Source organism: Selaginella moellendorffii, unplaced genomic scaffold (genome assembly GCF_000143415.4).
Source record: "Selaginella moellendorffii unplaced genomic scaffold, v1.0 SELMOscaffold_12, whole genome shotgun sequence".
Taxonomy (NCBI): Eukaryota; Viridiplantae; Streptophyta; class Lycopodiopsida; order Selaginellales; family Selaginellaceae; genus Selaginella; species Selaginella moellendorffii.
This window is the reverse complement of record NW_003314273.1, coordinates 2,357,063-2,374,722: the sequence shown is the minus strand read 5'-3', so window position 1 is coordinate 2,374,722 and position 17,660 is coordinate 2,357,063. Positions and strand designations below refer to the sequence as shown.

Here is a 17,660-nt window from a genome sequence, read left to right as displayed (position 1 = left end):
TCAAAGAGATCTGCAGAAAGAAATTGAGAAAGTAAGAAAAACGTTAACTTAAAAAGACCTCGTAGAGTGTGCCTCTCAGACCAGCTTGCGGAGGTGGCCTTGGTAAACATTCTGAACAGGAGTTCGTTCCATACATTTGAGTCCAGGAAGAACCCGACGACTTCCACTGAATGGCATCAACCACACAACCGCTGATTATGCGTAGACCCTCCACTGGTGTACTCGTAAGACTTCCTTGCAAGGTGGAGGCGGTGGAGGAGGCGACGAACACCATGGGGCTTCTTTGCCACAGTTTCCCCATGAACAACAGGGGTATGCCTCCGGGCAGTCAGCGTCGGATGAACATGAACCAGGAGGAGGGGGTGATGCTGGTGCTGCGGAAACCAGCAAACACAATGCAAAGAATGCTAGAGCACGAAGAAGCATGATTCCAATGACTTCTCGATATTGGCAAGTCACAGCAATCCTTGCATACATTTATAGGCCTGTCAAGCATGTGAGAGAAAAACACGTGCTTTAAATATCAAGAGCGGCTGATTGGCTATCTCTGTCGTGAAAAACACGAGCTTTCGATCTCGTCCCACCATTTTAAAGCTCGGACCACCGAGGCAAAGCCATAGCATGGTTGTCCGAATTGTAAGTGAAGGACATCAACTACCACGACCAGCACGTGAATGGCAGAGCTAGTAAGTCGTCCACCTCTCAGCTTATGATACTTGATGTTCAATTGTAAAATAGTGTATGTACTAAACGAAAGTAGAGGCAGCGAGTTGGAAGTGAGTGTATCTAAAACAGAAGCAAAGCAAAGCATCAGTTTTCCTTTAGGTGGTTTCTTCTTGATCGATCGCAAGCTCTCAATCAAAACAGTGTGGTGCTTTTGTGTCACACACTCACAGCAAGGCCGTTGGCCATTTCCAAATGGTGCCAAGCTGAATCCATTGAGCTTTCCATTGCGAGTTTATTGTTTTGGTTCCATGCAGACTCAGGGGCTCATTGTGTCCCACCGGATGATCTGAGCTCTTAGCGTGTATAGATTGGATTGGAAACAAACTTAAGTTTCTCAAGCAAAGCCATCTCAAAAGTCTCCCTGGTTGGCACTCGGGGTTGCTTACGCCAGGGAGCTGCAAAAGTGAGGCCAGAAAAAAAAAAATTAAAATAAAAATTCTGCGATCCCATCCACAATGTTTTGCATGACAGTCAAGGTCCTTCTCATTTCCTTGGTTAAAACGGCCATGAGATGGGTGTCTGGCACTTCAAGAAGTTCCAAAGAAGGCCATCCTCTTGAAACAGGTGACTGACGATCACCACTACATCCTCCAGATTTGGTGTCTTCTTAGAGAGAGCCACCTTCAGCTACAATGGACAAACTGTGGGAAACACAAGATCACTACGTCAGTGATCCTGACTGATCTCCACATAAGCTTGTCAAGTGATGGTCCAAGGAACACATAGCTAGATGTATAACAATGTAACTGACATGCTATGAAGTTAACTGATATTATTCGCACATGATATTTGGTTGAAACGATCCAATGGCCAATATGAATGGTGCAGATGACCAATGACAAACGAGGAGAAGAGGGCGCAAGCGCTTGCAACACTTGCAAGAGTAGAGTGCTGGATCCAGGAGCAATGACGTGTAGTATGTGGCCAGACCATCCAAGACGAGTCTCCACCAGTCCCATCCTCTACTGCGCCAAAGTGGGGGTGTTAGTGCCAGTTCCTGCCACATGGCATCCAGGAGTAGTTAGGTCAGAGTCCAATCATCTTCTCTTAATAAAGGACCAGAAAGAATGAATAGAAGGAAATTAGAAACAATTGCTTACTTGAAACAAGAAAGAACCACTGTTATGTACAGAAGTTTCACTTGAAATTATGGCCTTTGGTTCAAAGCACCTATCATATCTTGGATTTCAGCTTCAACACTCTTTGATTGTTGCTATTGCTTCCTCCTCCAAGGCTTGGCCATGACTCCAATGGAATTTCTATATGTATCAGATCTTTGATATAGTGATAGACATGCTGAAACTTCTAGTATTGCAACTAATTAATAACTCCATTATCAACATGAAAAGTAATTGATATAGACCATGAACTCCAAGAAATTTTTGAAACTCAAGAATTTCTTTGGAAGCAATTAAGGTAGCAAAATACTTTGTTTCTGTAGAGGAAAGAGTAATATGAGTTTGCTTCTTGCTAGCCCAAAGAACATGATTTGTTCCAAACTAGAAGAAAAGCCTTGTTGTGGATTTATAATTATCTCTGTTATCTAACAAGTTGATGTTCCTGTAAGTAACAAGAGAAAAGCCACCACTTGAGCCATATAACACTCCAAAAGCAACATATAAAAAATTTAGCTATATCTTGATGTGATTGGTAGAAAATTGGTTAAGAGCAATGACAACATAAGCTAAATTTGGATAGTTGCACACTATATCAAACTCCTAAGAAAATTTTGAAATGGTACCTTTGCTATAGCTTGACACTCTTTCTTGTTAAAAGAACACTCAACTTTTAGGTTTCATAGACAAATAAGAAGAACTTTAGTTAAATATTGATGTTGAAAGATGTAAAGAGACCTTATTTTCATATCACAATGAATTTCAAGATTAAAAAAATATCAAGCTTCTCCAAGATCCATCACAGAATTTTTTTCTCAAGGTTAGTCTTGAAAATTTGTAAATACTCACAATTGTTGCTAATCATGAGTGAATTATTAATGTAGAGAGCAACAATAAATAGAAATTTCCCTTCTTGCTTGATGTAAACATTAAATTCAGGAGTGATAAAAAAATCTTTTAATTTTAAAGAAAATATTAATTTTTTGCCACTATGCTCTCAAGACTTACATAAGGCCATAAAGAGCTTTCTTGAGCTTCTACATGAAATGTTGTTTTTCAGGTTAGGTTAACCTTTTGGTTGTTGAATGTAAGCATCTTCCTGTAAGTTTCTATTTAAGAAAGCAGTCTTAATGACAATTTGATGAATTTCAAAATTAAAGTAAATAGTTAAAATAAACAAAATCTAAACACTTTTCATCTTTACTATTGAAGAGTATGTCTTGAAATACTTTATACCATATTGTTATTTGTAACTTTGTGCAATGAATTAAACTTTATGACAATTAATGAAACTATTAAAGTTAATTTTCATCTTGTAAACCTATGAATTGCCAAGAGATGCAAGTTTAATTGGAAAAACCACTTCATCAAAAGTGTGTATACAAGTGATGAACTTGATTTATTTGTCATTTCTTACTTCTAATAGCTTCCTTAAATGAAGAAAACTCTAGTGTATAAGTAAGTATATAAAATTCTAATAAAAAAACATAAAAATATTTAGCATTTTTAAAGGTTTTTTGGAATTTTCACCTTTTTTCCTTATTTAAGTGGTTCAAAAAGTCTTGTAACCTCATATCTTATAAGAGAAGGTTGGGTTGGGACTTTAATGACTAAATTAGGTCTTTTTTGCTCAAATACTCTTAAATTAACTCCACTTTGTTGAGCATTATTCGAAAAATAAGCATAAAAAATAACATCATTCCAAAATTAAGAACATGAAAATTTTATAAAGAATAAAAGAGGATTGAGAGAAAAAAAAGAGTTACTTAAGAAAATACCACTTTTTCCTACTTGTAAATGTGAACCATGGTTGTCACCAAATTCATCAATTTGTAAGTATGAAACCTAAAATCAGATATGTCAACAAACATAAGCTTTTCCCTAATTGGATTAAATTTTGTATGCAACCCTTTTGGAACATGCTGATATGCCATGCACCCAAATGCATAAAGGGGTTATTTCTTTAACTACCACAATAGGTCAATAGTTAAATTTAAACTCATTTATAGTTACATTTAAACTCTTCATAGTTAGATTTATTATAATAACCACCAAACTTCTTCTTGGAGTCTTTCTTAAACTTTGCATCACTCTTCACTTTGAAAAACCTCTGTTGTCCTTCTTCTTTAAAGATTGTTGGAAAGGCCAATGTGACCCAAGAAGGCTATGCCCACGTGTTCGGTGATGATATATCCACTGAGGAGTCTAAAGTTAAAGTGAATTTGAACAGACAAGTGGGGTACCTTGGTGAAGTGTTCAAGAGCTAGCTTTAGCTCCCCTAGAAGATTGAATGGTCGATGCTCCCAATCCAAATATGGGTGGCACTATCTACTTGGATACTTAGCATGGCTCAATGAAACCTCACTCTAAGCCCATAGCTAAAGCACCCAAAGGTGGAAGGTGGGGAGAGTGGGGCATGGTGTTCCAAAATATTATCCCAAAGTCCCAAACACTGGAAAGGAAGGGGAATAATCCTTTGGTGTAATGACCAAGGATATGGTCATATGATGGTTGGGCCTGTGGGCCTTGATCTAATGGCAGTGTGGGCAAACACAACCATGGGCAAAAAGGGACTTGATAGAGACTAAAAAAGGGATATTGGGGAAAGTTGTTCCCCATGTCTATAGGTATCTTAAAGATGTTAAGGAGTGGATCTGTGATGATCATTCATAGATGAATGCCTTAGTCTTTGAGAGATGGGACTGTGATGTAAGTGGTGTTGGATCATCGGTGTGACAAAAGTGAATGGGCATGGCCTTAGTATAATGGGTTGATATATTAGTGATACCTTTGAGTGTCGATCATGGGATTGGACATATAGAGCATTTGGACCAAATGCAAAGGTTAAATGGCATAAATGCCATTTTTGGGGTTAACAAGCCTTAAGTCCGGAATAGGGCTTATGAAGGTTGTAAATGAGACTCTTTTAAATGGTTGAATATGTGGTTAAGTGACTAAAGTAGAATGGAAATTTAGTCATTTACAATTGGACTGCAAATTTATGAGGTTTGGCATGATATTCAAGAAATTAATCCTTTAGAAATTATATATGTATAATGGTTGAAATGGTTTGTACAAAGGGATCAAGAACAATTAATACCATCTACAAATCCACTAGTTCTTAATATTCTTCTAAATCCCAGCCTATTAACTAGAAACCCCTAATTAGTTTCTATACTTTAGAAAGGAGGGGATGATATGAAATCCAAGTGTATGGTTACGATGTTGTATACTAATATTAACAGTTGTACACTAATATTAGTATAATGGGATTTTTGTATTCCATTTTTATATTCCATGCACTCACATAACTAAAAATATATGTTTATAATAATATTAACCTTGGTAGTTTATTTTGAATATATCCTATCTTTATATGGTTATAGCTATAAGTTAAAAATAATACACCTCTAATTTAAAGTCTTATGTTTAGAAGATCATAAACATCTGAGATTATTCTATTCTAAGTAAAGAATAAGATTGATTAATAAAACTATAGCCAACTGCTTCACTATCTAATCTTAAAGAGAAGTATATGACTCTTTTTTTAAAGACAATTAGTGATATTTATAATATTTTAGAGTATTATATACAGCATTATATTTATTTGAGATTGAACACAATTATTTTTATAATATTAATATGTTTAATCTTTCCTATAGTTACTAATATAATTGTACATGATAGTGCTCTTCCAGTGTCACTCAAATAACTACATCTATTCAATTATAAAATTTATTGAAATTGTAGAATCTTGGGAGATACTTGGAGTTATACAATAGATAATGTTCTTAATATTGTTATAAAATTTCATACAACTAAAGAGTCTAATAGTGAGCCTAATACTTTTGTTCAAGTATCAGCTTATTGATAGATTTGAGACATTATTTGGATGTATGCCTGTTTTAGGGCTTTTGGAGTTTCAGAAAATTATGAATTTAAACATATCAATATAGGTCCTGCTAATCAATTAATTGGTTAATAATAAAAAACGTTATCATGATTTAAATTTTGATAATTGTTGGATTTATGAGTAAATAGTTTGGTATCATAAAATAGAATGTATTGCCTCATAATGCAAATTTAGTTTTGACATCAAACAAAAATGCATATTGTTATCTTCACGTTGAACTAAAAGGGAGTTTAGTAATAATAGGAAGTAAAAGAATTCAATAATGTTAGAAAAGAACAATGTTCTTTTAATCTTATCAATTTGATTTTTAGGGTTCTAGGATTTGTAGCTATGCTTTCCAGCGATGCTAGCGATGAGTGCTTACGAATCCAGCTGGGGTCAGGGCTGGGACGCAGCAGCAGGTGCGGCGGCCAGGCAACGCGATGTAGATTTTGAGGGTTTTGGAGTCTCTGAGCCAGCAGCGGAGCTCAATGTGATAGAATTTCTAGACAGCCTCGAGGATGTAGAGAGGGTTTCTTCTTGTGTAGCGGCAGCGGCAGCGGCAGCGGCGCCTTCAGAGAATCATCACCAGGCGCCACGAGATAATTCTGGATCGCTGGAATCCTACGCTTTCAATGCTGCCGCTTACGATCTGACCGTCAAGTGCTTGGATTCTGGCTCCAAGCCAAGCGAGGCGCAGATCAAGAAGGCCGATCCAAGCTTCCCGGAGAAGCGGAGGAACAACCGCGCTGTGGCCGACGCTCTCTTGAGCCGATGGAAATCCCTGTCCAGCGCTCTGGTGGTGATGGACGTGGAAAGCGATGGGATCAAGCGCCGACGCTTGAGCTCCAAGTGGGATAAGTTAAGAAGGATCATAGCTTACAGAGAGGAGTGGCCTTTCGTCGTCGATAAGTTCCATGTCGAGGCTGGCAGTGGATCGTGTCTAAACCTCCGCGACACTGTCAAGAACTTGGGGCTGTTCTACGTTACTGGGAACAAGAAGCATGGCATCCCGGAGGATTTCATCAAGGCCAGGATTGGAGAGTGCCCGAAATGCGATGACCAGCTCCACGAGTCCCCGGCTAGCAAGCGTCTCCGCAAGAACTTGCCTGAAAGGTGGCCGGAAGTTCACACTGTTCCTTGGCAGCATCTGGATGATTTCATCGAGGGTCTTTGTATCCGGCACAGGGTATCGCTGCGAAAGGAGAGCACGTACAGGATCGCCAGTCCTGAGCCTTCGATCGTCACCACCTGGGTTTGTGCCCGTGGTTTTCGAAAGCAGGAAGGAGCCGATTCCTCAAGCAAAAATGTTGGTGCTACTCATCAAGGATTACCATGCACTTTTCGAGTACGTACTCTCATTCCGGTGAGGATCTCTCAGTTGCCCGAGCTCAACCCGGAGTTTACAGAGCCAGTAAACTTGCCGGAGAGAACAGCCTCCGTGGATTCGTCGGAGGACTTTCTTGGCTCCAAAAGCTCGAGCCAACTTCCAGATTTCCAGGACGGCCATGGGAGTTACTTTGAGCAAATGCAGGCAAACAGCCATTTTCTAGATTCGAGCAATATCTTGGTGACAGTACTTCTCAACAGGGCACACAGGGGGCATAATCCCAATGACAAAGAAGATTACGTTAACTTTCCCGTCCATTCGTCGGCAAAAGAAGCTGCTTTGTACGAGTTTGACTTGTCCTGGGACGTGATTTCGGTTGCAAGAGCGTCGTTGCGGATGGATATGCTACTCAAGTCCAGAGCTACGGACCTTGACAAAGCTACCTTTCGCTTTCATCTGATCCCGAAAGAGGTGGCGCAGTTAACCATGGAGCTGAACTCTCAAGGTTTGTCGGTTTTTTCGTTCTTTTATGGTCCAATGTTTATCTTCCTGCCTGATACAGCTGGGTTTTGTACCGCTTTCTTTTAGGCAAGATCTCAAGCAGCGATTGGGTCCGGTTGCTCAAGGAGGTTGACGCACACAGGAAAAAGAAGACTGTGATTTTTTATCAGCAGTATGACGTTTTTAATCCCGTGGAAGAGAAGCAGCCGTTCGTGTGTGTCATCATGACTCCATGGATGCGAGAAATGGCTGAAAGGTCTTGCTTTCATTTCTTATGTTCTTCATTCTTCTTATAACGACGTTTGTTTTTCTTGTAAAGGTTTTCTGCGGGTAATGTTTGGGCCCTCGACTCGACTTTCACAACCTGTATACGGGGTCTTCCATTGCATGCGGCAGCCGTTCCTAATCAGGTGCCTTACTGTCTCTATCTCTATTTTGTTATGGTTTTTGATCACGTCTTCCAGGACGGCATTGGAATGCCAGTGTTTTTCATGATGTGCTCGGCTGACACGGGGTCAAGGCACGAGAGCATTGCCTTGAAGCTGGCATTGACAGCAGTTTTGAAGCAGCTGTCTGTGAGGCCAGCTGCAATTTTGATTGATAAGTCGCGGCTGAGCTTTGACGCTTTGTTCAGTGTTGTCTCTCGGGATGAGAAATGCTGGAGGGACGGTAAGCAGATCGCTTGTCGACTACTGCTTTGCTGGTTTTGCGTGAAAAGAGCTTGGGTTGAGAATCTTCTCCCACAGGTGAAAACCTTTTTTCGTTGTAACTATTTCCTGATTGCTTGCAGCAGGTCGCATCGGAAATGAGAAAAGATGTGTATCGCCAACTGGATGGAATGATGATGGCCCCTTCTGAAGCCGATTTCGATAATCTTTGGAACAAATTTAAGGTAGTTCTGTCATGTTTCTGTCTTGAGTGGCCTGTTTTTGTTTTTGATGCACAGGAGGACTATGGTGGTTTTAAGGAGATTGTGGATTATCTGGAAATGGGATGGTTGGGCTCTCATTGTGCTTGGCGGAGAATTTGGCCGACTTTTGGCAGGTTGTTCGAGCATGGAAACGTAGAGACAATCAACATAGTGAGTTACTTCTGGCTCTTCATCAAGTATTCCTTGTTTGGAGGGCGTATGAACCAGAGCAATTGTGATCTTCTTCTGGCTTTGGTAGGAAGCGCCCTGACAAGCAGTAAGCCAGAGGGTGGTACGCTGGAGGAGTTTTTTCGGCAGAGACACGTCCTTTGTATCCACCAGTCTTTTCCTTTCTTTCGAGTCCTTAACACTTTCTCAGGTGATTCGAGGCGCTATCACAGTCAATCGAGCACTTCGGCGGAGCGCAAGCGCTTGGCTGCTGCAGAACGCTTTTTGGCTCAATACAACAATAACCGAGCATGTTTCGAGGTACTCAGCGAGCCGGGTTTTCTTTTCAGAGTTCACGGCTGCAATGGTGACACGGCCAAGTCTCACGTCGTCAACCTCCTCACAAACTTCTGCGACTGCCTCGAGACGATGTTCACTTGCGAGCACCTCCTCGCTGCAAGGCTGGTTGTCCGCCACAACTTCGTCAGTATGTACGGGCTGCTGGAAAGGAGAAGCAACGAGCGTGACGAGCCATTGACTCAAGTGGAGGACATCGACTTGGCATATCTGGACGAGAGCTGCGAGGATCACCCGAGAGCCACAGGTCTTAGCTGCGAGCTCGATGGAGAACGAACAGGAGGATCGAGCGAGTGGGACAGTCTGGTCCAGGAGATTGCTCACGTTCAGATGCAGCTCAGTAACTTACAGGCTTACTGCGAAGACCAACTTATCGAGCCGCCGGCCGAGCTCTCGTTGCTCCTCTCCTCGCAACTCAAGTCGCTAAGAGCCTTCACCGGGGCCGAAGGCAGCAGTAAAACAGAAATCACTGGTGACAGCCGCGTCGGGATCATCCAGGAACACCTCAAGGCGTGCAAGCTCCAGCCTGTCAAGTGCTGCGTTCAGCTGAAGAAGGCTCCATCTCTCCCGGCACAGAATCCGCAGCAGAGAGGAGCAAGCTACGCTCACGCGCAGACGCTCGTCCATCCGCGGCTGGGCTACGTTCACTATTACAAGCAGCTCAAGCCCGCAAAGATCAACAGGCTCAAGTGCGTGTCCTGCGGAGTCTACAACGTTGTGGGAGGATCCTTTGAGGTGACCGAGTGTAAGAACTGTAGCAGGTATTTTATATTATGAACACTAACGAACGTATTGAATGAATTTACATTAGAAATGATGTCTTTTTAACTTCAAATTTTTGTAATCTTCTCAGCTTTGATAACTGGGTTAGCTTTGGAAATATCCTTTCTGCCTTTATCACGGTAGTCATAGTGGCAGGAATGATCTTCAGGATGGCGATGTTTCGCACAAAATACTAGCTCACATCTGCATTTGAATACCATGGAAAGAGTAATTTTCTTACTGCACAATATGCAACGATTAGGATCAGCTTTTGCCTCAGGACCAATTTCTGCTTCTGCAACACTTATTTCTACTTCTCCAGCACCACTACCACCTACTTTTACATTTGCTACGTCGGGATGCAAAATCTTTCCACCGCCACCTTCAATTTTCTTGGCCTTGGATGCTTTGATCGACTCCTTAAAGCACTTGGAGCACAAATTACCCGTCCCTGGGTTGGCGTAGTATCCACAATTGTTTGCGCATCTTGCATGATCAAGGGACGCGTCAATGTCAGCCATGATTTATGATTATAGGGCTTGCGGGCCACACCTCCTTTATATACGCGCAAGGGCAACTAAAAATGGATGGAGCATATTCCGTCAGCGGAACCAGAATATGCCACCAGCGGCACAGAACATTCCGTTGCGCATCTCCTCTAGCGCTTCTTCTTCTTGTCGGGCTTCTTGCCCTTCTTGTCGAACTTGGGCACGCTGTTGGTGATGACGGGGATGTTGTTCATGGAGCCGAGGCTGCCGTACTTGCGGCGGAACTTCTCGAGCTGGTCGGTGGTCATGACGACGCCGGACTTGCCGCCCTGGTAGAAGGGGTGGTTCCCGGACCAAATGTCCACCACGTACTCCGCCTGGGTGCCGCCCGTCGTCATCACGTGCTCGCCCTTGCAGAATACCTTGGCCTCGCTGAAAAACGCGGGGTGGATGTCGGGCTTCCGGCACACAATCCGGGCATCCCCGCGCTCCACCTTGGATTGCAAGCTGCGGTGAATGGTCCTGGAGAAATGGGGAGGGGAGAGTGTACCTGCAGTGGCAGGGAGCCAGTGGCGAAGCTCGATGGAACAGCACGAGCAAACATGGTCGCGGACTGATGACCTAAAACCCCGCAGATAAGGTATATTTTGTTATGGCTTATGGATATTCTAGGCATGGTAAACATATAATAACTAGTAATTTGCCCAGCCACAGTCCTTGATTTATGAATGCTCAAACTTTGCCATTATGATTCATTCCCACCCCTCTATTGGCAGTAACACCCTTATGTACACTGAGACTTCATAAAAGGAAGCTGGACAGAGATACATGGGGATGATTTTTAACTGGATCAATTGTTGGAGTCATTCCACATATGTAAGGGTGATGTGTGGAATAACAACTCAAGAACCTTTAAATTGTGTTGTCTTAACGATTGTTTCAATTATGAAATATCTGAAACTTAAGGTGGATAAGACAGGATGATAAACAACTGACCCACTTTGAGCTCTTAAAAAGTGGTACGTCTTCCAGCCATTTGTATCCTCTCCCCAGAAAAAAGGTCATCAGCCTGTAAACAATATGATCTCCCCAGACATAAACCACAGGGCAAGTTCAAATGAACACGGCCACTGGGAAGGTGAGTATGAGGATAAGGAGAACTATGCGGGTACATGCATTTCATAGCTACTTTGGTGACGCCTTGTCACCAGATCTGTCAACTCTCACAATCCCAGCCTTTGGACCAATGCCCCAAATATCCCAAGGAAATTCCTCAAAGGTCGACTTTACGTTGCATTGCTTTGCTGGATAAGAATTCCAACGAACCCAGCCAATGACGCAAATGAGGATGCTCTCAAGCTTCCCTAGCTAATAAATTCTATAATTTGAAAAAATGAACATTAGAGAATGCAGCTTGGATTTGAGAAGCTGCTGAACACTCAAGTTTCCAGCTGCTGCCTCCTCACGCCCTGTGGAGGACACGCCTTCAACCTTTCTTGAGTCTCTGCGGCAAATACTTCGCCTTTTCTGAAACCAAGTGAACTGTAAGAGTGTAAAACTAGTTGAAGAAAATGGTGTCAACATTTTTGGTTGTTGTTCGCTCTTAAGCAACAAGCCGTTTTTAGAAGAGAAACAGGAGAATTCTCTACGCTCTCAACTCCAGTCCTGATTGTGAGCAATCACGTCTCCTACAGCCATCACGACTGAGAGAATTCTTCACTAACCTGTGAGGAAAGTAAAAAGTCCAAAATGCTGGCTTGGGAAATTGGATCGGACAAAGATAAGATAGAATTTCACAATGCGATTAGGGCACCACAGATGGGAGCGAAGCAAAATGTGCACTATAATGTGTGTTTTGCAAATTGTGGTTCACAGGCAACAGCAGTGCTCCTGGGAGCTTGGGAGCTCCATTGCTCAAGCCGTCTCTGTGTCAACACACAGCATAGGTGGGGTTCCAACCAATAGTAAACCAAGCCATGCCAATTTTCCATTAAAAATCCACAAAACTTTTACTAAAACCATGCATCCTGAGGCTGCCCCAGGCCTAGGACCAGACGGCTTTGGGGGAGGTTAAGCTCTTCGTTTTTATATATGTAGATAACGAAAGAAGTAGAGAATGTTTTCAATATGTAACTTGAGCAAAATAACACATTTTTAAAAAATAAAATAATAAAACAGAGAGACCCATGTCTATAGGAGTTTAATTCAATAGTCATTTACAGCTTTTGATGCTACAAGGAAGTTGGTCATAATTATTTTGCAAGTGCAAGATATAAATGCTTGTCCACTCCAGCTATGTAGAAGGGAAGAAATTATTAGACTAGAATTGCCCTTTTCTAGCCCATATAAAAGAAAACAATGTTATAAATAATTCTTTTTTGCATCCTCATCATTGCCAGCAAGTGATGAACTCTTCATGAATCTTTATGACTAAGTTAATTAAGCATACCTTCAAACCAAAAGAAAAAGTATAATTGCATCCATGGTAATAGAGGTTTAATTGCTAGATTTTGGCAACTAGCTAGTAGATTTATTGAAAACATAATATAAAGGTATTTGAATGTATGTATATTGCCTTGCACTTGGATTATGAATATTAAACTTAAACCATTTTGTTAGCATTGTTCCATTATGTGCTGCTCTTTGCAAGGCATTGTGCTCCAAGCCTTCTGTAAAATATATATTGGATGCTTTAGAACTGTTATTATGTTGCTTTATGCTTTTATCCCTTCACTCCTTAGTGTCGCAAATGTGACTTCGGGTATCAAAAGTTACATGTCGACTAGTCCTTACGGACACTCTTACCTTACTGCCATGATGGCAGGAAGTCGGTATTGCTGGTTCCCTTTATCGGCCCCTTTTGTTCAAATGTTAGTAAACTGAACTTTACATTTGTACTTGGCTGAATGAACATAAGGAAGGAATTCCTAAGTGTCTATTTAATTGAGCATACTTGGCCCGGCTTGTTAGTTCTCTTTTGCTCTGTCTTGCACTGGCTTGACAAGAACCCTCGCGTATTGAGATTGGTCCCTTAATATCATTGGATGATAGCTTACTGTGTCTGCCAAACACCCTCGCTATCATGCTTTTTGTGTTAGTCTCATTTCGGTCCCAAGTGCTATTTATGGAAAGTGTCTAGATTTGCTCATTTGGCATATCTACGGAATGTAGAGATTGGCCTGTGTTCATCCCGTGTCCAAATTCACAATTTAAGGACATTCCATATTTAGTAAGTTTCGAGCTTGTCCTAGAGACTAACTCCTGATACTAAGGGAGGCATGGGGTGAAAGCCCAAAGCGTGTGTTCCTCAGGGGGGGGGGGGATGTGGGGGGTTCCAAATGTATAATAGGGATAGTGGGTAGGTCGGGTATGGCTGACCAACCTAAGGCATAGTCTAGCTCCTGTTTGCGTGCTTGTCCTTGTTTTGCGTCCGATTTGGGTCTAAGCCCAAGTTCCATTCCATGCTAGCTGGTGGAGTACCCATATCCTCGCGTTATGCTGAAATAGCGCCAGACTCCATTTGGCTCCGTTTTGCGTGCTAGTCCTGGCATTGGGATGCTGGTTGCTCCAAGACTGTTCCAAGTTGCTCCGGGCTCCTGTCCCTTCACTCCTTGGGCTTTATGCTTGAGAGTTGCTCCGTGGTTCGGTTTAGTCACTCCTTGGCTCCATGCTTGGGAGTTTGGCACTGTTCCTTCGTTCAATGGCCCAAAGCCTTGAACCTCGGGTTCCTATGGACACGTGGCATGGACACGTGGCATATGACACGTGGCACATAGAAGGTTTAGGTTCCGTTTCGTGGTGTTATCCTATGGTAAATCACCATAGGATAAAGTCAAAACCACGTGCGTTACACTTAGGCTGTACATTTGAGAGTCACTCCATACTCCAGTTCCTTCGCTCCTTGGCTGTAAATTTGGGAGTTTGACTCCATACTTTCATTTAGTGGCCCAAAGCTCTAAAACTTGGGTTTCGCTCTGTTGTCATTGGACACATGGGATATGGCATTTGACACATGGCACATGGGGGTTTAGGTTCCATTTCATGGTTATCCTATAGTAAATCACCATAAAATAAAGGGTAAAAGCCACATATACTACATTTGGTATTAGAGATATAATATATGCATGTTCAGTTGTTGATAAAGGCATGTATGCAACTAGCAAAATGGTGAAAATGAACTATGTTGATAATGCTAAAACCTTTAGATAAGTGAATCGAGAGAAGAAAACTCTTGCTAGAGATGCTACAAAAGAAGCTGAGGCTGAGTCAAAGGATGAAGAGCCTAATGTTGCAGCACTACAATGTACAGCTTAAGAAGTTAAGATCGAGAATTTGCAAAAGAAAGTTCATAAATTGAAAAAGAAGAATGAGAAGAGGAAAAAAGAAGCTGAGACAGCTACTAAATTCCTCTTCAAATTCTAAAGATGATGAAGTTCTACAACTAGATAGTGGGAAAGTGGTAAGGATAGTGGGTAAAGGGCATAATTGACTAACTTAAGGCATTGTTTAACTCTTTATTAGGTGTGCTTATCCTTGTTTTATGTTTGACTTGGGTTTAAGCCCAAGCTCCATACCATTCTAATTGGTGGAATATTGATATTTTCATAATAAACCACTAATATACTGAAATAATGTGAAATCTTTTTTGGCTCTATTTTGTTTATTAGTCCTGGTGTTAGGATGGTAAATGCTCTAAGACTATTCTAATGTCACTCTATATTTCTCTTTATTTGCTCCTTATACTTGATTGTTTTGTACTCCTGTTTCTTCATTTTTTAACTGTATATTTGGGAATTATCCTATGCTCATTTTTCTTTGCTCCTTGGCTATATACTTGGGAGTGTTAGTCTTTGGAATAATCTTGAAAACTTATTAAATATGGAATGGCTCTAGATTGTAAATTTGGACATGGAAATAACATAGTATATTCTACATATTCTATAGATAATAAATTTAGACATTTTCTATAAATAGCATATAGAACCAAAATGGGACCAACACATAAGACATAATAGCAATAGTTTGTAATAACCAAAAGTTAAAATATAAAGGGAAATGGCCTATAAAAATAAATACACCTTCTTTTCCAATTAATTAAAATTTTGGGATACTTGGGGTTTATTGTCTTTGGGTTTAAATAATATTAGGTTGGGTGGATTTTCGAGAAGTCTAAATTCAAAAACTTACATTTAGTATTAAAAAGGTTTTAAATCTAACTCTGTTGAATAACAAAAGGGTGCACTTTTATTCATAGATTATTTCCTTCTATATTTAAACCCTTATGTATTGTTTCTCGAGTCATTCTCTTTTAATCATTTAAGGGTTTGACAAACACAGTAAGCTATCACATAACAAAATAAAACCATTGAATACATATAACATAGTAGAATTTAAGGTTTAAAGCTTTGGCCACTGAACAAAGGGACAGAGTTAAACTCTTTAACATATAGTTAAGAAGAAAAAGAACAAAAGTATAGAATAACTCCTAAACATGTAATTAAAGAGTAAAAGAATAAAAGCATGGAGTGATATAGAATATTTCTAAAACATTTACTATTCCAATGCCAAAATCAACAATGTATTGTACGTGGTTTTCACTTTTTATTTTTTGGTAACAATGATGGGCTTGCTTTACTAGATAGTGTTGTAGTGGATTTTATTCTTGAGCTTTCATGGTTTTTCTATGAAATCCTATATCATTAAAAAATGAATTACCACATCTTAGACTCAACAAAACACAATTAGGCAATATCGACAGAGGTGGTATCAACATACTAATATGTAAAATCTATGAAATCTTATGAATACAATCCACAATATCATTTGATAAGTAAGCTTATCATTTTTAAATCATCATCGAGTTAAGTAAAGTGTTAGTAGTTCTCAACTAAGTTTATAAGCAATTACTAGTCGCAAAACAATTAACAATCACTTTTCAACTCATCTTCATCAGACTTAAATACCAAACTCATGTTATTGAACTATATACTTGTCCAATTGAAAGTTAATACCCAAAATACAATATAAGGATCATGAACAAATATAGATAAAATAACTACTTGAATCTAATTATACAGCAATAAACCCATTAACATATCTAGCTAATAGCTCTGAGCATAACAAAAGAGGTTAGTTATGAATGATCCTTTTTACAAATTACCTACTAGTTAAAATTAACCATAGTCAATTTCAAAAAAAATCCCTTCACTAGTTTGCAAAAAGTGAAATGGTTTTTAAGCAAAATAATCAATAGATAAGTCATTGGAAAAGCTTATAAAAATTTATGAAAAGAATTTCATCCTAGAAAAGGAATGACTCTTAATCCAAAAATATAAAGTCTCAAAACTCAACTAACTTTTTCTTACCAACAACTTTATATAGGTTCACCTCAATATAAATTTGTATGACCCACTAATATGCATAAGTGTTTAACAATATGCTCATATTTCTGATATTTATCTTTGATATCTACAAAATACAAAATTAATACCCAAGACTCGATTATAAAGACCATAACTTTGGATATCTATATTGCATTGACACTCTTTTTCAAACACTTTTGAGATCTAATATGAAGCTAAAACATTAATAACAAAAGTGATATGAAAAATCAAGCTCTAAGAAAAGCTCTTTATCACCTATCATAACAATATCACTTTCATTAACACAGGCTAATAATATTAATACCTTAATTTACACTTTTTCAATCCAATAACTTACTCCAATTGCCAATGGATGCACCATTTAGCTATAATAAATAAATGTTATAACTTTCTTAAACATTAATGAGCCAACTCAATAAGAACCAAGGTACTAATACCAACTTAGCATTTAATAAATCACTTATTGAGAACCTAATTAAGACTGTTAGAATGTTACTACTTACAAGTAGACTACCCTATCAACCACTTTAAAGTTAATTATCGTTTGAATAAGTAATTGCAATTGCTTATAATCACTAAAATATGATATAGAAATCACAATATCTTTGTCATCAATCAAACAATATCAGAAGCAAAGCCTATGTCATTATTACAAAGGTTTATGCTAGTATCAAGTGCCAACTTTAGTCAACAAAATATAATATAAATACCAAACCTTACTAATAAAGATTTATAACACATAATACCATCAACTTTATTCATATTTCAAATAAGCTCATACCACTCTCTTTCTAACCAAACTCAAACTAATCTAACCAAGATACTTAAAAGGGCAATAGTAAGGTTCTTCAAAAAAGAATTGAGCATTATAATTAAACCTTTTGATGGCAAGCCTAAGCAAAATGAATTAATGCTTTCCATCCTATGACTCATCATTCATAAAATTATGCATTGATGTAAGGACTTTCGATCATATGATGTGAACACAATTAATGAGATCACACCTTGTTGTAAATTACATTTTATAA

At 39.6% G+C, this 17,660-nt stretch overlaps 2 protein-coding genes across 3 annotated transcripts; one reads left to right on the top strand and one right to left on the bottom strand.

The window, feature by feature from the left end:
- Positions 1-6,078: 6,078 nt before the first annotated feature.
- LOC112346138 lies at positions 6,079-9,858 on the top strand. 2 transcript variants are annotated; one of them, XM_024674359.1, is made up of 7 exons: positions 6,079-7,568; positions 7,652-7,820; positions 7,884-7,974; positions 8,029-8,310; positions 8,358-8,456; positions 8,511-8,805; positions 8,854-9,858. In XM_024674359.1, the coding sequence occupies exons 1-7, from the start codon at positions 6,098-6,100 to the stop codon at positions 9,774-9,776; spliced, it is 3,330 nt and encodes a 1,109-aa protein (XP_024530127.1). In that variant the 5' UTR covers positions 6,079-6,097; the 3' UTR covers positions 9,777-9,858. The 2 variants fall into 2 exon arrangements, with proteins under 2 accessions (XP_024530127.1, XP_024530126.1); XM_024674358.1 differs by having other exon boundaries at positions 8,511-9,858.
- Positions 9,859-10,272: 414 nt separating this feature from the next.
- On the bottom strand, positions 10,273-10,976 carry LOC9659758 (50S ribosomal protein L31, chloroplastic). The gene is made up of 2 exons (XM_002969334.2): positions 10,800-10,976; positions 10,273-10,743 (listed from the first exon to the last, which is right to left on the bottom strand). The coding sequence occupies exons 1-2, from the start codon at positions 10,932-10,934 to the stop codon at positions 10,420-10,422; spliced, it is 459 nt and encodes a 152-aa protein (XP_002969380.2). The 5' UTR covers positions 10,935-10,976; the 3' UTR covers positions 10,273-10,419.
- Positions 10,977-17,660: the final 6,684 nt, after the last annotated feature.

What these genes read in the sequence shown, in the direction of transcription:
- LOC112346138 (XM_024674358.1), top strand. Translation starts at nt 6,098, where the DNA reads ATGCTAGCGATGAGTGCTTACGAATCCAGCTGGGGTCAGGGCTGGGAC. An exon ending in CGGCAGCCGTTCCTAATCAG is followed by an intron (nt 7,975 to 8,028) that starts GTGCCTTACTGT and finishes CACGTCTTCCAG; the next exon opens with GACGGCATTGGAATGCCAGT. An exon ending in ATCTTTGGAACAAATTTAAG is followed by an intron (nt 8,457 to 8,510) that starts GTAGTTCTGTCA and finishes TTTGATGCACAG; the next exon opens with GAGGACTATGGTGGTTTTAA.
- LOC9659758 (XM_002969334.2), bottom strand. Translation starts at nt 10,934, where the DNA reads ATGTTTACCATGCCTAGAATATCCATAAGCCATAACAAAATATACCTT. An exon ending in CTGGCTCCCTGCCACTGCAG is followed by an intron (nt 10,744 to 10,799) that starts GTACACTCTCCC and finishes TTGCAATCCAAG; the next exon opens with GTGGAGCGCGGGGATGCCCG.